At 48.1% G+C, this 21,556-nt stretch overlaps 1 protein-coding gene across 1 annotated transcript; it reads left to right on the top strand.

The window, feature by feature from the left end:
- Positions 1–767: 767 nt before the first annotated feature.
- On the top strand, positions 768–21,302 carry ALLC (allantoicase). Its single transcript, XM_086414037.1, has 11 exons — positions 768–865; positions 7,685–7,735; positions 9,214–9,301; positions 10,787–10,912; positions 11,961–12,040; positions 12,896–13,028; positions 16,763–16,918; positions 17,281–17,354; positions 18,382–18,490; positions 20,165–20,289; positions 20,959–21,302. The coding sequence occupies exons 1-11, from the start codon at positions 776–778 to the stop codon at positions 21,163–21,165; spliced, it is 1,239 nt and encodes a 412-aa protein (XP_086270163.1). The 5' UTR covers positions 768–775; the 3' UTR covers positions 21,166–21,302.
- Positions 21,303–21,556: the final 254 nt, after the last annotated feature.

The raw sequence follows: 21,556 nt of genomic DNA, 5'->3' as shown, positions 1-21,556 counted from the left end.
TTTTTTAATTGGAAATCTACCATTCTATTCATACTAAGACAAACACGTGGAATCAAAACACATTTTGTTTTTTAAAGTGAGATTGTTTTCTAATGTCTCCAAGTAGCCTTTCTGTAAAGGCTATTTTCCAAATAATTTTATTTAGGTTTACTTATTTTTGGCCATGCTGAGTCTTCTTTGCTGCTTGGGCTTTTCTCTAGCTGTGGCGATCCGGGGCTTCGCACTGCAGTGACGTCTCTCGAGGATCGCGGCCGGAAGGGCCTGTGGTCTGTCTTTGCGGCTGGGTCCTAGAGCACAGGCGCCTGATTTTGGCACGCGGGCTTAGCTGCCCTGAGGCGTGTGGGATCTTCCTGGACCAGGGATTGAACCTGTGTTTCCTGCATTTGCAGCGGATTCTTTACCACTGAGTCGCCAGGGAAGCCCAGTATGTGTTTTTTGAATGTACCTCAAAACTATTCAAGGCAAATTGTTCTTTTCTACATTGAAGCATTTTTTCCTCCTTGAATAATGACATTTTGCATTTTGTGGCTGCAGAATTTGTGTATTTTCTTCCTAGAAGGTTCACGTGGGGGCCGTGCTCTAGTTCCCTCCCAATGCAGTTTTGTGCAAAGTTGCTGGGGAGGGACCCTGAGCCAGCGGGTACCCCACAACCAGTGGGGGGCACGTGTGTTGTTTGAATGGCTCAAGCCTTGGTTTGCGGGCCTGATGAGGGCCTTGCTCCCTGAGACTCGGCACCCAGAGGCTGACCCAGCCTGCCTTTATCCTTGCAGGAAGCATGGCTGACTCCCCCAGGGAAGGAAAAGTGGCCAGGCCTCCAGACTTCACGCAGCTGATTGACTTGGCATCTGAGTTTGTAGGAGGAAAGGTAAGCAGGGTGTCTCAGGGCGGGAACAAGTGTTGTACTTAATGCACCCAGGCTGAGGCTCCAGCTGACCACTGTGGGGACCTGAACTGGAACAGCAGGAATCAGGAAGAAGGCTGGCCTCCCCAAGGAAGCCCGTTACTGTGAAAGTCTCCCAGGGAACTTTCCTTAAATTGGTGACAATTATGACCAGGGCAGCATTGCCCGAGGTTGGAAGCACACATTTTGCCCCTGTGAAAAGAACTCTCCACCCCGTAGTGTGTTTTCTTATGGGGCAGAGGAGTGGTCCTCAGACTTCAGTATGAGAATCACGTGAGAACCTAACATGAGGCTCCAGGTAAGCTACAGACCTACCCTCAAGAGCTTAGGCTCTGCTGGGAAACATGCAGACCAGGGCTGGCATCAAAGCAGGACAGGGCGCTGCAGGACCACATCTGTCATGCAGGGTGGGGAAGCAGAGGGAGGACCATACAGGGAAGCGATGCTCAAAGGAGCCCTCAGTCAGGGGAGGAGCCTGTAAGGCAGGGGGGTGATGGAGAGGGTCAGACAGAGGACGAGGGGAAGGGAACTGATGTGGGGTGTGAGGGCAGGAGCCTGGAGGGGTAGCAAGGCCCCCCATGCCTGGAAGGTCTCTGCCCTGGAGGAGGCTTGCAGGCCCTGAGCAGGGGAGAGACGCCCAGGTGAGCTCACCGAGCTGCGTCCTCGGGAGGCAGATGTCAACAGACAAAACCATGCACAACCTGAAAGCTGAGCACGATGCTTTATTCGGAGACAAAACTGAGGGCCTCGGCCCTGGACACAGCCTCTCACTTGGCTCTACGGACGGCTCCGAAGAGGTGAGGGGGGAGCCAGGATATGTAGGGGTTTTGCAACAAAGACCATGTAATCACAAGATCAAAAGATTCCTATTTGTAAAAGAAAACCAGACATCTTTAGTTAAGGAATTTAGCCCTTTTCTGTGTATGGGCTTCCCAGGTGGCGCTCGTGGTTAAGAATCCGCCTGCCAATGCAAGAGACGCAAGAGATGTGGGTTCGATCCCTGGGTCGGGAAGGTCCCCTGGGGGAGAAAATGGCAACCCATTCCAGTATTCCTGCCTGGAGAATCCCATGGAGAGAGGGGCCTGGTGGGCTACAGTCCATGGGGTCACAAGAGTTGGAGACGACTGAGCAAATCTGGGCTCACTGACACCTTCCTTTTTTATTATTAAATTAATTAATTTATTTTAATTGGATGCTAATGACACCTTCCTTTGATTTGCGCTTCACTCCAAATCCTATGCTTTCCAGTCACACAGAGACGGCCCCCACATTTGGCCAACCAGACAACCAGCAGCTCCCAGACAGCTAGGCCCTCCCCTGCCTTTTAGGTTGTGGCTGGGCTCAGAGGTCAGGACACTCTTTCCCAGACCACAGGGGTCCCCAGGCCCCAGGCTTGGTGGAGTGGCCAGCAGCCAGTCTGCACCTCACTCTCTAAAGTGTTCTGCTTTGGGAGTCCAGTGGTGAGGACTCAGCTCTTTCATTGCCATATCCAGGGTTCAATCCCTGCTTGACAGGGCAACTAAACCCCCCCCGAACCATGAGGTGTGGCCAAACAAACATTCTGCTTTGGTTAACAAACCACAGAGGCAAAGGAGAAGCCTCAGCAAGATGGTAGGAGGGCAAAATCGTGTTTAGAACCAAACCCCTTCCCCGCCAGAGATGCTTGGACAGAGCAAACAAACCTTGTGTGCACCAGGACCCAGAGACCCCCCCAGAGACTGAGCCAGAACTGTCTCTGAGTGTCTCCTGTGGAGGTCCGGGTCAGCAGTGGACTGCCACAGGGGCAGGGGCTCGGGGTGCAGCGGACCTGGGTTTGGCATAAGCCCTCTTGGAGGAGGTCGCCATTAACCCCCCCATAGAGCCGCCAGAACTTACACAGGACTGGGAAATAGACTCCTGGAGGGCACACACAGAACCTTGTGCACCAGGACCAGGAGAAAGGAGCCGTGACCTCACAAGAGACCGACCCAGACTTGCCTGTGTCCAGGAGTCTCCAGTGGAGGCGTGGGTTGGCAGTGGCCTGCTGCAGGGTCGGGGGACCTGAGTGTAGCAGTGTGTGCTTGGGGCCTTTTGAAGGAGGTCACCACTATCTTCATTACCTCCACCATGGTTTGGTCTCAGGTCAAACAACAGGGAGGGAACACAGCCTCAGCCATCAACAGAATATTGGATCAAAGATTTACTGAACATGGCCCCACCCATCATAACAAGACCCAGTTTCCCCCTCAGTCAGTCTCTCCCATCAGGAAGCTTCCATAAGCCTCTTATCCTTCTCCATCAGAGGGCAGACAGAATGAAAACCACAATCACAGAAAACTAATCAAACTGATGACATGGACCACAGCCTTGTCTAACTCAATGAAACCATGAGCCATGCTGTGTAGGGCCACCCAAGATGGACGGGTCATGGTGGAAGTTTTGACAAAACATGGTCCACTGGAGAGGGGAATGGAAAACCACTTCAGTATTCTTGCCTTGAGAACCCCATGAACAGTATGAAAATGCAAAATGATAGGATGCTGAAAGAGGAACTCCCCAGGTCAGTAGGTGCCCAATATGCTACTGGAGATCAGTGGAGAAATAACTCCAGAAAGAATGAAGAGACAGAGCCAAAGCCAAAACAACGCCCAGTTGTGGATCTGACTGGTTATGGAAGTAAAGTCAGATGCTACAAGAAAAACATTTCATAGGAACCTGGAATGTTAGGTCCATGAATCAAGGCAAATTGGAAGTGGTCAAACAGGAGATGGCAAGAGTGAATGTCGACATTATAGGAATCAGAGAACTAAAATGGATTGGAATGGGTGAATTTAACTCAGATGACCATTATATCTACTACTGTGGGCAAGAATCCCTTAGAAGAAATGGAGTAACCATCATAGACAACAAAAGAGTCCAAAATGCAGTACTTGGGTGCAATCTCAAAAATGACAGAATGATCTCTGTTGGTTTCCAAGGCAAACTATTCAATATCACGGTAATCCAAGTCTATGCCCCAACCAATAATGCTGAAGAAGCTGAAGTTGAATGGTTCTATGAAGACATACAAGACCTTCTAGAACTAACACCCAAAAAAGATGTCCTTTTCATTATAGGGGGTTGGAATGCAAAAGTAGGAAGTCAAGAGATACCTGGGGTAACAGGCAAATTTGGCCTTGGAGTACAGAATGAAGCAGGGCAAAGACTAACAAGAGTTCTGCCAAGAGAACACACTGGTCATAGCAAATACCCTCTTCCAATAATACAAGAGAAGACTCTACACATGGACATCACCAGATTGTCAACACCAAAATCAGATTGATTATATTCTTTGCAGCAAAGATGGAGAAGCTCTATACAGTCAGCAAAAACAAGACCGGAAGCTGACTGTGGCTCAAATCATGAACTCCTTATTGCCAAATTCAGACTTAAAGAAAGTAGGGAAAACCACTAGACCATTCAGGTATGATCTAAATCAAATCCCTTATGATTATACAGTGGAAGTGATAAATAGATTCAAGGGATTAGGTCTGATAGAGAGAGTGCCTGAAGAACTATGGACAGAGGTTTATGACATTGTACAAGAGGCAGTGATCAAGACCATCCCCAAGAAAAAGAAATGCAAAAAGACAAAATGGCTGTCTGAGGAGGCCTTACAAATAGCTGTGAAAAGAAGAGAAGCGAAAAGCAAAGGAGAAAAGGAAAGATATAAGCATTTGAATGCAGAGTTCCAAAGAATAGCAAGGAGAGATAAGAAAGCCTTCTCCAGCGATCAAAGCAAAGAAATAGAGGAAAACAATAGAATGGGAAAGACTAGAGATCTCTTCAACAAAATTAGAGATACCAAGGGAACATTTCATGCAAAGATGGGCTCAAAAAAGGACAGAAATGGTATGGACCTAACAGAAGCAGAAGATATTAAGAAGTGGTGGCAAGAATACACAGAAGAACTATACAAAAAAGATTTTCATGACCCAGATAATCACGATGGTGTGATCACTCACCTAGAGCCAGACATCCTGGAATGTGAAGTCAAGTGGGTCTTAGGAAGCATCATTATGAGCAAAGCTAGTGGAGGTGACGGAATTCCAGTTGAGCTATTTCAAATCCTGAAAGATGATGCTGTGAAAGTGCTGCACTCAATATGCCAGCAAATTTGGAAAACTCAGCAGTGGCCGGGCCTGGAAAAGGTCAGTTTTCATTCCAATCCCAAAGAAAGGCAATGCCAAAGAAGGCTCAAACTACTGCACAATTGCATTCATCTCACACATTAGCAAGTTCAGTTCAGTTCAGTTCAGTCACTCAGTTGTGTCCGACTCTCTGTGACCCCATAAACCACAGCACGCCAGGTCTCCCTGTCCATCACCAACTCCCGGAGTTCACCCAGACTCAGGTCCATCGAGTCAGTGATGCCATCCAGCCATCTCATCCTCTGTTGTCCCCTCCTCCTCCTGCCCCCAATCCCTCCCAGCATCAGAGTCTTTTCCAATGAGTCAACTCTTCACATGAGGTGGCCAAAGTACTGGAGTTTCAGCTTTAGCATCATTCCTTCCAAAGAAATCCCAGGGCTGATCTCCTTCAGAATGGACTGGTTGGATCTCCTTGCAGTCCAAGGGACTCTCAAGAGTCTTCTCCAACACCACAGTTCTTAAGCATCACTTCTTCGGCACTCAGCCTTCTTCACAGTCCAACTCTCACATCCATACATGACCACAGGAAAAACCATAGCCTTGACTAGACGAACCTTTGTTGGCAAAGTAATGTCTCTGCTTTTGAATATGCTATCTAGGTTAGTCATAACTTTCCTTCCAAGGAGTAAGCGTCTTTTAATTTCATGGCTGCAGTCACCATCTGCAGTGATTTTGGAGCCCAAAAAAATAAAGTCTGACACTGTTTCCACTGTTTCCCCATCTATTTCCCATGAAGTGATGGGACCGGATGCCATGATCTTCGTTTTCTGAATGTTGAGCTTTAAGCCAACTTTTTCACTCTCCACTTTCACTTTCATCAAGAGGCTTTTTAGTTCCTCTTCACTTTCTGCCATAAGGGTGGTGTCATCTGCATATCTGAGGTTATTGATATTTCTCCCAGCAATCTTGATTCCAGCTTGTGCTTCTTCCAGCCCAGCGTTTCTCATGATGTACTCTGCAAGTAATGCTCAAAATTCTCCAACCCAGGCTTCAACAGTACATGAACCTAGAACTTCCAGATGTTCAAGGTGGATTTAGAAAAGGCAGAGGAACCAGAGATCAAATTGCTAACATCCAATGGATCATCAAAAAAGCAAGAGAGTTCCAGAAAAACATCTACTTCTGCTTTATTGACTATGCCAAAGCCTTTGACTGTGTGCATCACCACAAACTGGAAAATTCTTCAAGAGATGGGAATACCAGACCACCTGACCTGCCTCCTGAGAAATCTGTATGCAGGTCAAGAAGCAACAGAACTGGACATGGAACGATAGACTGGTTCCAAATTGGGAAAGGAGTATGTCAAGACTGTATAATGTCATCCTGCTTATTTAACTTATATGCAGAGTATGTCATGTGAAATGCTGGGCTGGGTGAAGCACAAGCTCGAATCAAGATTTCTGTGAAAAATATCAATAATCTCAAATATGCAGATAACACCACCTATATGGAAGAAAGTGAAGAACTAAAGAGCCTCTTGATGAAAGTAAAATAGGAGAGTGAAAAAGCTGGCTTAAAACTCAGTGTTCAGACAACTAAGATCATGGCATCTGGTCTCACCACTTTATGGCAAATAGATGGGGAAACAATGGAAACAGTGACAGACTTTATTTTCTTGGGGTCCAAAATCACTGCAGATGGCAACTGCAGCCATGAAATTAAAAGGCGCTTGCTCCTTGGAAGAAAAGTTATGACCAACCTAGATAGCATATTCAAAAGCAGAGACATTACTTTGCCAACAAAGGTCCGTCTAGTCAAAGCTATGGTTGTTTCAGTGGTCATGTATGGAGGTGAGAGTTGGACTATAAAGAAAGGTGAGCGCCAAAGAATTGATGCTTTTGAACTGTGGTATTAGAGAAGACTCTTGAGAGTCCCTTGGACTGCAAGGAGATCCAACCAGTCCATCCTAAAGGAGATCAGTCTTGGATGTTCATTGGAGGGACTGATGTTGAAGCTGAAACTCCAATACTTTGGCCACCTGATGTGAAGACCTGACTCATTTGAAGAGACCCTGTTGCTGGGAAAGATTGAAGGTGGGAGGAGAAGGGGATGGCAGAGGATGAGATGGTTGGGTGGCATCACCAACTCGATGGACATGAGTTTGAGTAAACTCTGGGAGTTGGTGATGGACAGGGATACCTGGCATGCTGCAGTCCATGGGGTCGCAAAGAGTTGGACACGACTGAGCGACTGAACTAAACAAACCACAGACCACCCCCCGCCCCCAGCAGGGCGTCCTAGGATGGGTTGGCTAAGCCACAGTTGTGACTCTGGTGACAATTTTTTCCCCATTGCTCTGGGACAAGGATCACAAAGCCCAGGGTCCTCCGTTCTTGAAAAAAGTTGGTTTATTTTCTTTCTAAGAAGTTAGCACTTTTGTATCCAGATGGTAAGGGGGATTAAGAAGGAAAGGGTGGGAAGGCAAGATTAAGGAGGAGGCAGGCAATGAAATCGAAGCATTTAAAAGGCATTGTGTCTTAATTGCATATTGTTTCTCTCCCCCTCGGCAATTTCACATTTTCTTTTTACTGCATCTCATAATGTTTCACCAGGGAATGAAATAAAATGGTTTTAAATTTATGGTTATTTTATCTTTACTTCTTTCTTTGTCTAGATTTTATTTGCAACAGATGACTTCTTTGCTCCTGCTGAAAATCTTTTAAAGGTACTGTAAATTGGTCTCTGCTAAGTGCTGGGGTGGGGTGAGCCACGCAGTCCTGCTAATTAAAATCTCCCTGTGTGTTTAGGCTGGGAGTCACGTGATGTGACCCAGAGAATTAGGGTATTAAAACAGTAGAAACGTGTGGAAATTAGCCCCCACTCCTATTAAGACGGCAGAGACAAATGCGGACCGACACAGGATTCTGGGACCACTTTGCTCTATGGGGGAGTCGCTGATGTCCTCTGTATTTCTCTCTGCCCCACATTGTGTTCATAACTTGTGATGGGAAGAAAAGTGTTGCAGAGCTTGAATTTTTTGGAAAATGTATTTCCTACTTAGTTATAAAAATGTTGTTCAGTCACTCAGTTATGTCTTTTTAGTGACCCCGTGGACGGTAGCACCCCAGGCTTCCCTGTCCTTCACTATCTCCCAGAGTTTGCTCAAAGAGTTGGTGATGCCATCCAACCATCGCATCCTCTGTCGTCCCCTTCTCCTCCTGACCTCAATTTTTGCCCAGTGTCAGGGTGTTTTTCTAATGAGTTAGTTCTTCGAATCAAGTGGCCAAAGTATTGGAGCTTCACTTCAGCATCAGGCCTTCCAATGAATATTCAGGGTTGATTTCCTTTAGGATGGACTGGTTTGATCTCCTTGCAGTCCAAAGGACTCTCAAAGCGTCTTCTCCAACACCACAGTTCAAAAGCATCAATTCTTTGGTGTTCAGCCTTCTTTATGGTCTAACTCTCACATCCGTACATGACTCCTGGGAAGACCATAGTTTTGACTATATGGACCTTCGTTGGCATATGTTTATTAAAAACAGAAAATACTGATAAATGTAGGGAAGAACGGGAACTCTGGGGAATCCCGCCACCTGGTCCCTGCAGTGGGACCAGCGAGAGTTATTGCTAGAGGGGTGATGGCCTTGGTGCCCGTAGAGCTGGTGCCCGGCAGCATGTGACTGCTGTGGGGCGGGGGTCTCACTTTCACTGCTGGGCCTGGAGCAGCTCAGAGCACGGGAGTGGGGGCAGGGGTGACTGTTCAGAGTGACCCTCAGCATCGAGCCTACACTTCCTAAGACTCGGCCGGATTCTGGTTGCCCAGTCTTTTCGGGGTTGCTCTGGGAGTCCAGCTACCCTTTCTTGCTTTGCTGAACGGCCTTTCAGGAGGCGCCCAGGTTGCAGCTGCACCAGTGGTGGGGCCCCTGGAATGAGCCATGTGGTTTTACCTTTTGCTGCCAGTGACAAGTTCCCTGGATGAAGGCCTGCAGAGAAGGATGAAGGCCCGCAGAGAAGGATGAAGGCCTGCAGAGAAGTAGGACTTCTTTCTTGGAAGCCGATATGAAGACATGCGGGCATCGTCCTCCGTCTCCCCTACAGTCCCTGTTCTCTGTACCACCCATCTGTCCCTTTGGGGCAGAAGTTTATTTGCTGGGAGCCCAGGCTCTCGCGTGAAGGTTAACGATCCGCTCGTCTTTGCTTTAGAGGGACAACCCAAGTTTTAAAGAACACGAGTACACTGAGTTTGGGAAATGGATGGACGGATGGCAGACCAGAAGGAAAAGGATTCCAGGTAAGACGATGATGACTGTTCACTCACTCCTGTGACATTTGAGATCAGGGGCTATTGGAAAGCAGTGCACGTTGGGAGTCGATTTTAAAATGGGCCCTTGGACTACTCGGTCACCTCAGATGTCCCTTCTGAATGGCAGGCTCTGCCAATTCAGGAGGGGTCGCAAGAGCCCTGGTCATCAATGCGAGCAGGAGCAGGCAGGCACTTGTGAGGAAAAGGAGACTCTGGAAAAGGAGGGCTGTGGGTGAAGGAGACTGAGCCGTGTGCACACACGGGTCGGTGCGTGTGCAGCATTTGATGTCAGCACCCCTCTCTGAAGTAGGTGTTCTGGTCCCATCCGATTGCCATGGAAACAGCCTCATTCACTTAGCTCAGGTCACAGCAACGGTGAGAGAAGCCAGGAGCTCAGCCGAGATCCATCCTATCTTTATGTCACCTTAAGAGGCTACTTCCGCTCACTGCTACTCATCAGTCAACATACACCCTTTAAATTTAAAGAAATGTCTGTAAAAGAAAACCAGGCAGCATCAGGCTAATCTCGGACTTTCTTGCTACTGTCTCAGGTGTTACAGAAACAGTCGCTATTTCTAATTTTCTGTATTTCTGTGGTACGCCAGGCCTTAATGGCTGTGCTCGTGCTGTGCTTGGTCATGTCCGACTCTCTGGGACCCTGTGAACTGGAGCCCGCCAGGCTCCTCTGTCCACGGGATTCTCCAGGCAAGAATACTGGAGTGGACTGCCATGTCCTCTTGCCAGGTCTCCCGCATTGCAGGCAGATTCTTCACCGTCTGAGCCACCAGGGAAGCCCAGGCCTTATTCAGTTCAGTTCAGTCGCTCAGTCAGTCGTGTCCGACCCAGAGCCTCGACTGGATGGACCTTTGTTGGCAAAGTATTAGGCCTTATTAGATTCTAATAAAACTGGACATTTTAAGGTGGATTTGAATCTGACTGCTGGAAACCAAGAATCACACAGTGTCATACTGGGAGTTCTTCTACGTCATCCGATGCAGGGTGGGGTAGTCCTGGCTGGGGCCCTGAAGGCAAAGCTTAGGCTGTTCCAGGAGACCCAGCTCAGTACTGAGCCCTGGCCTAGCTGGGCTGGTGGTCCCTATACCAGAGTTACAGCTAAACTTTTTGGAAGCTGAGCTCATCTCTGATTTGCAGTTAAAAGAAATGAAGCTCAGAGATGCCCGTCTGCCAATGCTGCCCACAGGAGGTGGCCAGTTTGGAGTCAGACATGTGGCCCCTCTGGACCCAGGGCTTATGTACGCTCTGGTCAGATTAGAAGTGAGGGTCCGTGTGGCGAGTGGCGGTCGGGTGTAGCCACGTCATGAGAGACCTTGCAGCCTCGGGAGAAGGAGCCCGCACCGTTTTCCCCGATGCGCGAAGGTCGTTTCCGGTGTTTCACTTCCGCTGTCGGCGTGCTCAGCCCTGCGGCTCGGCGGCGGGATTCAGCCGCGGGGGCCCTGTTGTCTACGTCCGCAGGTCACGACTGGTGCGTGGTCCAGCTGGGCATCCAGGGAGTTATCCGGGGCTTCGACGTGGACACGTCCTACTTCACGGGAGATCACGCCCCTCGAGTGTCGATTCAAGCGGCAAACTTCGAAGAAGGTGCCTGGGGGACCTTTGTGGGGAGCTTTGTGGGGGCCTCTGATGGCTCACTTCGCGCCCAGACAGTCTCGTCCAGAGGCCCCCCTCGCTGCCACAGAGGCTGATGACATTCCCCCTCAAGGGCTCCGTGATTTTTGAGATTTAGCTTAACAGTGTCCTTCGGCTCAACTTTCGCTATTCTCACACTGCAGCACCCCCGGGAGGCGCAGGGTTTGGGGAGCAGGCTGCCTGGGCGGCCAGGGCGGTCTGGAGCCTGATCCGGGCAGCTGTGGGGCCGCTGCCCCCGCTCATTCTGCTGCACCCCAGCCCCCAGGGCCTGCATAAGGACGCGGCAGCTCTGGGCTTTCCAGGAAGGTTCCTTTCCGAATCCTGGAATGGAACTGGTGTCCTCTGAGGTTGGTCCCAGAGGTAGCTTTCTAGAAACATGTACCCTCAAGGGCATGTCTGTACATTACTTGGGAAACAGGAGCCATGTCAGTTAGCGGTCTTATCCTGGAGGCACTCTGTGCCCAGCTTGTAGGAGGCTCCAGGGGCGTGACAGTCTCCCCTCCCAAAAGACAGTTGGAGGGACCTGAACAGTCACGTGATGGTGGGAGGCAGTGACCAGTGACCCAGAGAAAGATGCTTTCAGGAGGCTGACTGTCCACACAGGCTCCTGTTGGTGAATCGCCCGTGAGTCAGTTCTGGGATGCCACTGGGGGAAACAGTGTTTGTGAATTGACTAACAATATTCCAGAACTTTATCAGTCCAGCCTTTTGAAAACCCGAGTCATGTGATGAGTTTGTCTATCTGGCTAAACTTGGAGATGATATTTACCCTCTGATGAGCAGACCAACCACCAGGTGTGCAGCACCCCTTCTGAAGTTACCCTAAGTATTTTAAATATGGAGGAACTTTAACACGTATATCTATTACATTGGGCATCTGATACTTTGACTTAAACGATATCTTTAGGCAAAATAAAAATGACCCTACAGCCCACTAAGAAAGTATGTATATTCTGATTTTGAATGGGAATGGTAACCCTCATGGTCACTGCAACTTTAGATAAGCAGCCAGAAATCCCACAACGAGAAGTCAGGACAGGAGCCGCGGCCACCCCCGAGGAGTTTGAAGCCATTTCAGAGGTACGTCCCCCGGGGGAGCGGGGGCTTGTCACGGGCTGTTGGGAGCAGCTCTGCCCACCTGCCTGCCTGCACTCAGCCTGGCCGAGCTCACACGTTGTGCTTACCCCGTGCGACCCTGCAGAGGTTTCTGGGTGGATCTGTGCACCCCTGACCCCAGCGCATGCGAGGTCCAGGGTGCTGCTTTCCATGGGGCAGTCTGCTCACAGAGACGCGGGAATGGTGCCCTGTGAGATAAATACAGAGTCAGTTCACATACTTTTGATAGCAATTGGACAAAGTAACGTTATGCCGGATGAATGTAATCCAATAAACAATTTGGTTTGTGTTTGGGGACATTCTTGCTTTTTGAAGTTTGTCTGCTGATCTTCATTGCATTTTACAAAAGTGTGGATCCATAACACACTGGGGAAATGCATAACGGCAACAACAAGCGGGCCCTTCCAGTGAAGCGCTGACCTAGGGGAGAGTGCTGGGAGGCTCAGGCTGACTCGTTTACCCCCAGGCCCACGGCAAGAGCCTGGGTTTTATTTAAACGTTCACATCACCTTCTGGCTGCTGCTTTTTTATGAATCCTCAAAGTGAAGACATCCGGAGGCTCGGCCCTAACCCCCTGCCCATCCCTGGCCACCACCAACAGGTGGCTGTTACGACCGGGGTGAAATAGAAGCAGGCCTTTACTCTGCTTATTAAACCTGGGACTTGATGTTTATTAGTGCTTTTATTACAGTGTTCCATTAGGCGTCCATCATTCATTTTGTTCCAAAGTGGTTGCCCCGTAAGCCCCACGCAGGCATCAGGATGACGGGATTTATCGCTCCCTAGAGCCATCTCTACTGTTTTTATATTTGTTGCTAGCTGAAGTCCGACGACTGGAGTTGCTTGGTTCCCATGACAGAACTTACACCGGGAAATCCTGCTTCCAGCCACAACTACTTTCCGGTCACTTCCCAGCAGAGGTGGAGTCACATACGACTCAACATTTTCCCGGGTAAATACAATGGACCACCTCCAGTCCTGTGCTTTCTTCATTGAGTGCCGGCATGTTTTCAAAACACAAAGAAAAGTCACCCTTTCCTCCTCGGTCACTGATCTCTCTAGCATTTTAGGATTTTGATCTTCCTTTCTGTGCACTAGGAAGTCCTCGTTTTAGCCCTGCTGTCCACAGGTAGTTAGGAAAAACTGTCAAGTAAGTTAGGATGCGATGGACCTAAGCTGTATTAGGTTAGATGTCACCTAACAATGTCTATTTCACAGACATATTAGCAGTTGACGTGCTGTGTACAAATAACCCTTATTTTGTTTTATTGAACAGCTTTATTGCAATGTAATAAGTGTAACATGCATTTCACCCACGTGAAGTACACAGTTCCATGGTTCATAGTACATACAAGTATACAGTGTAAAGTCCATGTAAATATATAGTGTGGCTTCCCAGGTGTCTCAGAGGTAAAGGATCTGCCTGCAGTGTAGGAGATGCAGGCTCAATTCCTGGTTCAGGAAGATCCCCTGAAGAAGGAAATGGCTACCCACTCCAGTGTTCTTGCCTGAAAATTCCATAGACCGAGGAGCCTGGTGGGCTACCGTCCATGGTCCATGGGGTCGCAAAGAGTCAGACACGACTGAGCGACTGAGCTTGAGCATGAAATACATATATATATATATATAGTATATGTGCAGCCATCACCACGGTCAACTTCAGAGCACGTTTATCACCTTGAAAAGAAACCTGATACCTTTGGCTATCAGCATTCACCTCCCCAGCCGTAAGCGGTCATTAGCCCACTTTCTGTCTTGATCCACTGGACTGCTCCGGACGTTGCATAGAAATGCTCTTTTGTGGCGCGTTAGCGTGTTTCCAGGGCTCACCCGCGTTGTCGTGCGTCAGTGCTCCATTCCTTTGTGTGGTCAAATAATCTCCCATTGTGTGCACAGAGCTCATTGTCCACGTATCAGTTAATAGACATTTGGGCTATTTTCACCCACTGAAAGCTTATGAATAATGCTGGTATAAACACCCTGGTACAACTGTTTGTGCAAACGTATGGTTTTCATTTGGGTGTGCAACTAGGAGTTGAAATTGCTGAGTCATATAACTGTGTTTTTAATTTTATGAGAAATCATCAGGCTTCTTTCCACAATGGCTGCACCACATTACATTCCCACCAGCAACGTGTGAGGGTCCGGTTCTCCCACATCCTCCCGACACTTGCCACTTTCTGAGTTTTTGATCACAGCCACCCCAGAAGAAATGAAGTGGTATCTCACTGTGGTTTTGATTTGCATTTTCCTCACGACCGATTATTATTTTTTAAAAGTTTCTATTTTTTGTATCAGAGTGTAGTTAACAGCGTTGTGTTAGTTTCCGATTTTCTGATGTTCAGTCGCTCAGTCATGTCCAGCTGTTTGCGACTCCATGGACTGCAGCATGCCAGGCCTCTCTGGCCATCACCAACTCCCAGAGTTTGTTCAAACTCATGTCCATTGAGTCGGTGATGCCATCCAACCAGCCCATCCTCTGTCATCCCCTTCTCCTCCTGCCTTCAATCTTTCCCAGCATCAGGGTCTTTTCCAGTGAGTCAGTTCTTAACATCAGGTGGCCAAAGTATTGGAGTTTCAGCTTCAGCTTCAGTCCTTCCAATAAATATTCAGGGCTGATTTCCTTTAGGATGGACTGGTTGGACCTCCTTGCTGTCCACGGAACTCTCGAGAGTCTTCTCCAGCACCAGTTTGAAAGCATCAGTTCTTTGGCGCTCAGTCTTCTTTATGGCCCCACTCACATCTGTACATGACTGCTGGAAAACCTGTGTGTGTGCGTGCCCAGCTGGGTTTGACTCTTTGCGACTCCATGGACTGTAGCCCGCCAGGCTCCTCTGTCCATGGACTTTTCCAGACAAGAATACTGGAGTAGGTTGCCATTTCCTCCCCCAGGGGATCTTCCCAACCCAGGGATTGAACCCACTGCATTGACAGGTGGATTCTTCACCACTAGCGCTACCTGGCAAGCCTCAGCTTTGACTTATGGACCGTTGTCAGTAAAGTGATGTCTCTGCTTTTTAATACTGTCTAGGTTTGTCATAGCTTTCCTTCCAAGGAGCAAGTGTTAGTTGCTCAGTCATGTCTGACTCTTTGCAACTCCATGGACTGTAACGTGCCAGGATCTTCTGTTCATGAAATTCTCCAGGCAAGATACCGGAGTGGGTTGCCATTCCCTTCTCTAGGGGATCTTCCCGACCCAGGAATCTAAACCGAGTCTCCTGCATTGCAGACAGATTCTTTACCATCTGAGCCACCAGGGCTGTAGTCACTGTCCGCAGTGATTTTGTAGCCTCCAAAATAAAATCTGTCACTGCTTCCACTTTTTCCCCTTCTGTTTGCCATGAAGTGATGGGACTGGATGCCATAATCTTACACAAGCCCCTTCACCATGTCAAGGCTGTGATCCATGAAGGGGAATATTCCTTGATAGTTTGATTAAAAGTGAGGTTGGATATTAATTCTATAAAGAAGAATCTTATTTTTTTTTAATGTAAAATCGGCTTTACATGAGCAGACATTAACACTAGGTACCATGAGGGCAGCTCATAATATTCAATGAACCAGTATAGTGTTGTGAATTACTCCTGTTAGTATATTTTCTTGGGTTTTATAACAACACTCCAGGAGATGGTGAAGGACAGGGAGGCCTGGTGTGCCGCAGTGCGTGGGGTCGCAGCGTTGGACGTGACGGAGGGGCTGAACACCAACAAATACGAGCACAGCCTGGTTTCATTTACTGTAAATGCCAAGACTCCACTGTTCTGTCGAAGTTCTTTCAGATCACTCAATTTCACCAAATTTTTCATGTGAAAATATAGGGCTTGTTTCATTAGAATATTCTGATTAGTGATTTTGAGCTTCTGTATAAAAAAACTTGGGTTCCACCTTCTAGGACATGATGCTCAACTAAAAAACATTTATTTTATTAGACTCACACAATATAAGTGGATCTTGGTAGTTATTTTTTGCTCTGCAGACCTACTGTTGAGGTGCTCTGGTTGTCAGCAGCTACTTGAATTTGTGAATGTTATCTTCAGTATTCTCAACCGCACTGCAAAGCAATGTGTGTAAAAATAAAAACCTAAGATGTTGTGTAAGTTGGTGTGGGATTTAGCAATGTTGATTTCGGGCACCAAGCATTATATCTGCGGTGAATTTACCAACTGATTTTTGGCTTTCCTGGAGTTAATTCACCAAAACACAAATATGTATTTACTATGTGCCACACGGAAGCAAGCAAGACAGGTAGCTATTCTGGCCTTCAAAGATTTTTAGATTCTGCTTTTGGGAGACTTCTTATCAGGGACTTAAGAACAAGGTAATTTTGGACTGTGATTAGTGCAGTGGAGTAAATAAGTGTGTGTGTGGGGGGTTGATAACCTTGACCCGGGGAATCAGACCGTGGCTGAGGTGGGGGTGGGGGCAGGAAGGAGATGGCTCTGGAGAGGGAAAGAAGGCCTTCCTGGGGCCACACGATTAAGCTGAGACCTGAGAACAATGAGAGGTCCTTGGGCAGCAGGAAAGTTGTCTGAGAACAAGGGGGTGGCAGCTGCAAAGGCCCTGGGGCTTTGGGCTCAGTGTGTTTAAGAAGCAGAGCAGGCAGGTATGCGGAGCTCTGTGTTTTAAGATCTACCAACGGCAACTTTTCCCAGGTAATAATAATGATACGGCACGTCTCCGTTTCAGATGGTGGAATCGCACGTCTTAGGGTGTATGGTACTGGACAAAAGGACTGGACCGCGGGTGACCCCAAAGAACCGTTAGACCTGGTGACCGTCGCCTATGGGGGTGCCTGTGTAGGATTTAGCAACGCACACTTTGGGCACCCAAACAATTTAATAGGTGAGACGATGCTTGAGGAGCTTGGGACATGTGGGCCTCACACTGAGCACCCGGTATGGTATGAATCACTTAAGAGGAAGGGGCCGTCTCAAGCCATATGGGTGGGTGAGGTCCTTCATACAGGATGGAAAGCCTTTAAGACAGGAAGTAAATCAATAGCAATCTCCCTAATTTTGGCTTAAGCAGTTGCTCGGGTGTGAACTTGCTGACGCATTCACCTTAATGGAAACCACGGATGTTGCACTGCTCAGGCGCACGGGGTCTGCTCTGATCACGCCAGTGAATGTTTATTCTAAACATTCTCGCGTTTAGGATAAACTGTGATGGTACTCTGACATACCACTGAACACTGTTTTTGGCAGGAGTCGGCACGGCGAAGTCAATGGCAGACGGCTGGGAAACCGCACGGAGGCTGGACAGGCCCCCGATACTGGAGGTGAGACGTGAAGACGCTGCGTCCCAGCGCTTCCCAGAAAGTAAAGGTTGTTTTCTTCGTTTGATGTCAAGGAGACTGATAGTTTAGAAACCTCTCAGGCGTTTTTGTAAATACTTGCTGCTTCTACATGTTTTCTAAATCTTCTACTGCTTCAATGTGATATCAGAGCCAGACTACACAGAAAGACCTAGAGGTCAAACTTGCTAATTAACGCTGGCTGTTCTAACACATCACTGGACTCATCCCTTTTTTAATACAGAAAAGCTAGAGCATCTAAATTTAATAAAAGCCCATGAGTAAATTTGTTGATCTGGAGAGAAAAAAAAAAGCACCATTTCCTCATCTTTGATTTTTGTGTATCCCTGGGTGAGACCACTTCTGTGAACGTGTGATGGCTCAGCTGTTTAATTTGACCAGTAACTAACTCAAGGTAAGGAAGTAAAAAAGGAAAGAAAACACCTTTCAGTGTGTAAATCATATCACAGACTTAATTGTAAACACCCCTTTGACGGGTTAGTTTTTGTATCACCCAATGCTTCCAAATATAAACAAACTCTCCTCACTAGAAACTTGTGTTTGGAGGCAGGTCATATATTGGTATAGATGTGGTCAAAGACATATCTACTTTGAAAAGTCAAACCAACCACAGGAGCTATTGGCTGGGTTGGATAAACACCCTTTGGAGTACAGCATACTACCTGAGTTCACGTACATGTGTGCTAAGTCAGGTCCAGCTTTTTGCGATCCTGTGGACTGTAGCCCGCCAGGTTCCTCTCTCCATGGGATTTCCCAGGCAAGAGTACTGGAGGGGGTTGCCATGCTGTCCTCCAGGGGATCTTCCCGACCCGGGGACTGAGCCCTGGTCTCCTGCATTGCAGGCAGACTCTTTACCACCAGGGATGCCCTACTCCTTTCAGGAGGAAATGACACGTGCGTGCTAACCTTGTTGCTGGCTGGTTTTCAGGATTGCTGTCTTGAATGACAGCAAGCTGACTTAGGTTGTTTCTTCCTTTTTTTTTAATTCTAGAATGATGAGAATGGTATTCTCCTGGTTCCAGGCTGTGAGTGGGCAGTTTTCCGATTGGCGCATCCTGGAGTAATAACTCAAATCGAAATTGACACAAAATATTTCAAAGGTAAACGTAATGGCACTAGGAAACCGCTTATAATTGGTGTGCTGGTCATGATGGCAGGAGGCTCCATGCCGCAACTAAATTACAACTATGAAAAAGAATAAAGACAGCAGGCTCCAGCAGGGGAGGGACTCAGGGCGGTGGGCTGTGGACCTGGCTCTCCACTCACAGTTGTGCAGCTTCAAGCGTGTTATGTGAACTCTTCGCACTCTGCTTCTCTCTTTATAAAGCATTAGATGTGCACTCGACCACAAAAGTCATGAGGTTCTATGAGGCACTAAGGCTCTTCACCACAGGGGCCCTGAACTCCATGTGGAAAAAGCCTATGAAACACTTGCTGGTTAGGTCGTCGAAAGAACGGGGTGGGGGTATCGTCTCAGGGGAGGGATCGCAGGCAGCTTGGTGACTGTTTCTCCTCTGGGCAGTGCTCTACACACATTTTAAATTACGGCCTTCCTTTAGTAAAATAATATTTGGAAAAAGCATCCTTAATATTCCATATTTATGTTCTTATGAAATAGATACATGTTCCATTCTATTAAGTTCAAAAGAGGTTACTAAACTTCTACAATCGTTAGGTCTTGCCAAGCACCGTGGTGGGTGTCTAATGACTCTTTGGCCGTCTTTGAGTAAATACAGCAGTTTGTATTCATACACGGCATGCTTGATTTTTAAATGTCTTGTGAATCATTGTGACCTCACTCAACTATTAACTCTTCCATCAAGGGTCAGTATATATTTAAGGTGAAGTTCATCCTCAATGGGTAGATGTAAACAGTTTCAAGAGGTCTTGATAATTTGAACTCCTGTTGGGAAGACCATGGTTTAGATCTGATTAGCAGCCACTGTTTCCACTTTTCAGCATGACTGGCCCAGGGCAGCTCCTGAAGGTCAGGAGGAATGTCAGTCCTGCTATCTTCTTGCTGTTTCGGATGTTCAATAATCATCTCTAGTGATATATTTCATCCACGGTTCTCTGTGTGGTAGTTTAAAGTCACTTCTTTATTTTTGCAAGGGACAGTTTAGCCAAAACCAGGGTGAAAGTGAAGTCGCTCAGTCATGTCCGACTCTTTGCAACCCCACAGACTGTAGCCTACCAGGCTCCTCCCTCCATGGGATTCTCAAGGCAAGAGCACTGGAGTGGGTTGCCATTTCCTTCTCCAGGGGATCTTCCCGACCCAGGGATCGAACCTGGCTCTCCCGCCTTCCAGGCAGACGCTTTAACCTCTGAGCCACCAGGGCCAGGGTAGAAAGCAGCAAATCCGTGGAGCCAGGGACCCCAAAGTGCAACGTGGCATGGATGCACTGGTCGTGGCCTTGGCTATCTCTGTCAGCCAGGATGATGGTCATGGGGATCGGGAACAAGCCAGCATCCAGTTATAATATCAAACACGCAAGGCCTAATACATACACCCCCCCACACACGTGTACACACGCATGTACACACACGCACGTATATACACACGTGCACACACACATGTACACGCGCGTGTATATTAAAGACACAGAAACAGTCACTGGGATGTCCTCTCACTGTGCCCCAGAAGCATGCTCACCTCACCCATGCTCACTTTTTGCTGGGTCTTTCAATCTGATTTAAAAGGTCAACATTCCATAAACCAAACTGCGCTGAGTGCAGACAGAGTGGAGAAGGTGCCCTTTGTCTTGTTCCAATAGGTAATTCTCCTGAGAGCTGTAAGGTGGATGGCTGCATCCTGACGACTCAGGAGGAGGAAGACATGGTCAGGCAGAAGTGGGACCTTCCGGGCCATAAGTGGAAGCCACTGCTTCCAGTCACAAAGGTAGTGTGGTGTGCGACCCCTTGGGGTCACGCAGGCAGCCCTCCAGCGGGCTACTTCAGTCAAGGCCGGATTTCAAAGGGTTACAGTTCCACCCCAAAGCTTCTGCTCAGTTGAACTGTGCAATGAATGAGATTTTAAAAACTGTCTCCACCCCTTTGTATAATAAAATGACGGGCTGTCTCGTCTCACGTTTTTGCATACCTAACTCTCAAATTTTCTTTTAGACCATCTTGTTCAAGCATGCATACATGGAGAAACGTTTCCGCGATGTACTAACTCTTTAGGCAGGGAGCTAGCATATTTAGGGGCAGCAGGATGGGGCCAGCCGTGGGATGGATGCAGGAGGGGCGTGGTCATTTTCAGGTCAGAGACGGGAGTGAGCGCTGCTCCCCTTAGTGAAGGGTGACCGCTCCCATGGCCCCCTGTCTGCTTTCTTTTTCTCACCAGTTTGTCTGCTTACTTAACTATCAGAAACATCACGGGGACCTGAGTATTCATGCCGGTCTCTTTGGGGCATCCTGTCCCCAAAAGCAGATTGCTAGGCGAGCCAAATTATTATCATGGAATAACTTTTCACCTTTTAAGGCCTAGAGTCCAAGCGGATGGGTGGCCTTGGGAGAGTCAGCCCCCTGGTCATTACAAGGACCTCCACCTCCCCTCTCTTTCTAGCTGAAGCCCGATGAGATGCATGTGCTGGACAGCCTGACCCCCGAACTGCAGGACGTCATCACCCACGCCAAGTTCACCATCACCCCCGACGGGGGCGTGAGTCGCCTCCGACTCAAGGGCTTTCCCAGCTCCATCTGCCTCTTGCGGCCCCGCGAGAAGCCCATGATGAGGTTCTCGGTGAAGGCGGGGTTCAGGGCGAACCTCTAACCCACACGGAACCTGTACAGTGACTCAGACTCTTCTTCTGAAGTATTTTCAACACCTGAAACTTAAGTTTCTAGCAATTAGTGTTTTGAAGGTCAATGTAATTCCTGATGATTTAATAAAGTGGTCACTCTCACACACTGGTGACATTTAGTGTCATTTAATGTCATTTAATGGAGTGCTTGGCAGTTGGATCCCTGGATTGGGAGGATCCCCTGGAGGAGGGCCTGGCAACCCACTCCAGGATGCTTGCCTAGGAAACCCCATGGACACAAGAGCCTGGCAGACCCCAGTCCATGGGACCACAGAGTCGGGTACCACTCACTCGTGGGACACTTGGTAGTTCAAAGCCTGGCTGTGGCTGTGCAATAGCAGGGTTTCTTTATTACTTTTT

Source organism: Bos grunniens, chromosome 8, assembly GCF_055505025.1.
Source record: "Bos grunniens cultivar Pamir isolate PY7600 chromosome 8, Bosgru_T2T1.0, whole genome shotgun sequence".
NCBI lineage: Eukaryota > Metazoa > Chordata > Mammalia > Artiodactyla > Bovidae > Bos > Bos grunniens.
This window is presented reverse-complemented; position numbering and strand designations above follow the sequence as displayed.

Coding starts and splice junctions, on each gene's coding strand:
- ALLC (XM_086414037.1), top strand. CDS start 776: ATGGCTGACTCCCCCAGGGAAGGAAAAGTGGCCAGGCCTCCAGACTTC. Junction 866..7,684: donor CTGAGTTTGTAGGAGGAAAG/GTAAGCAGGGTG, acceptor TTCTTTGTCTAG/ATTTTATTTGCAACAGATGA. Junction 17,355..18,381: donor ACAGGCCCCCGATACTGGAG/GTGAGACGTGAA, acceptor TTTTAATTCTAG/AATGATGAGAATGGTATTCT.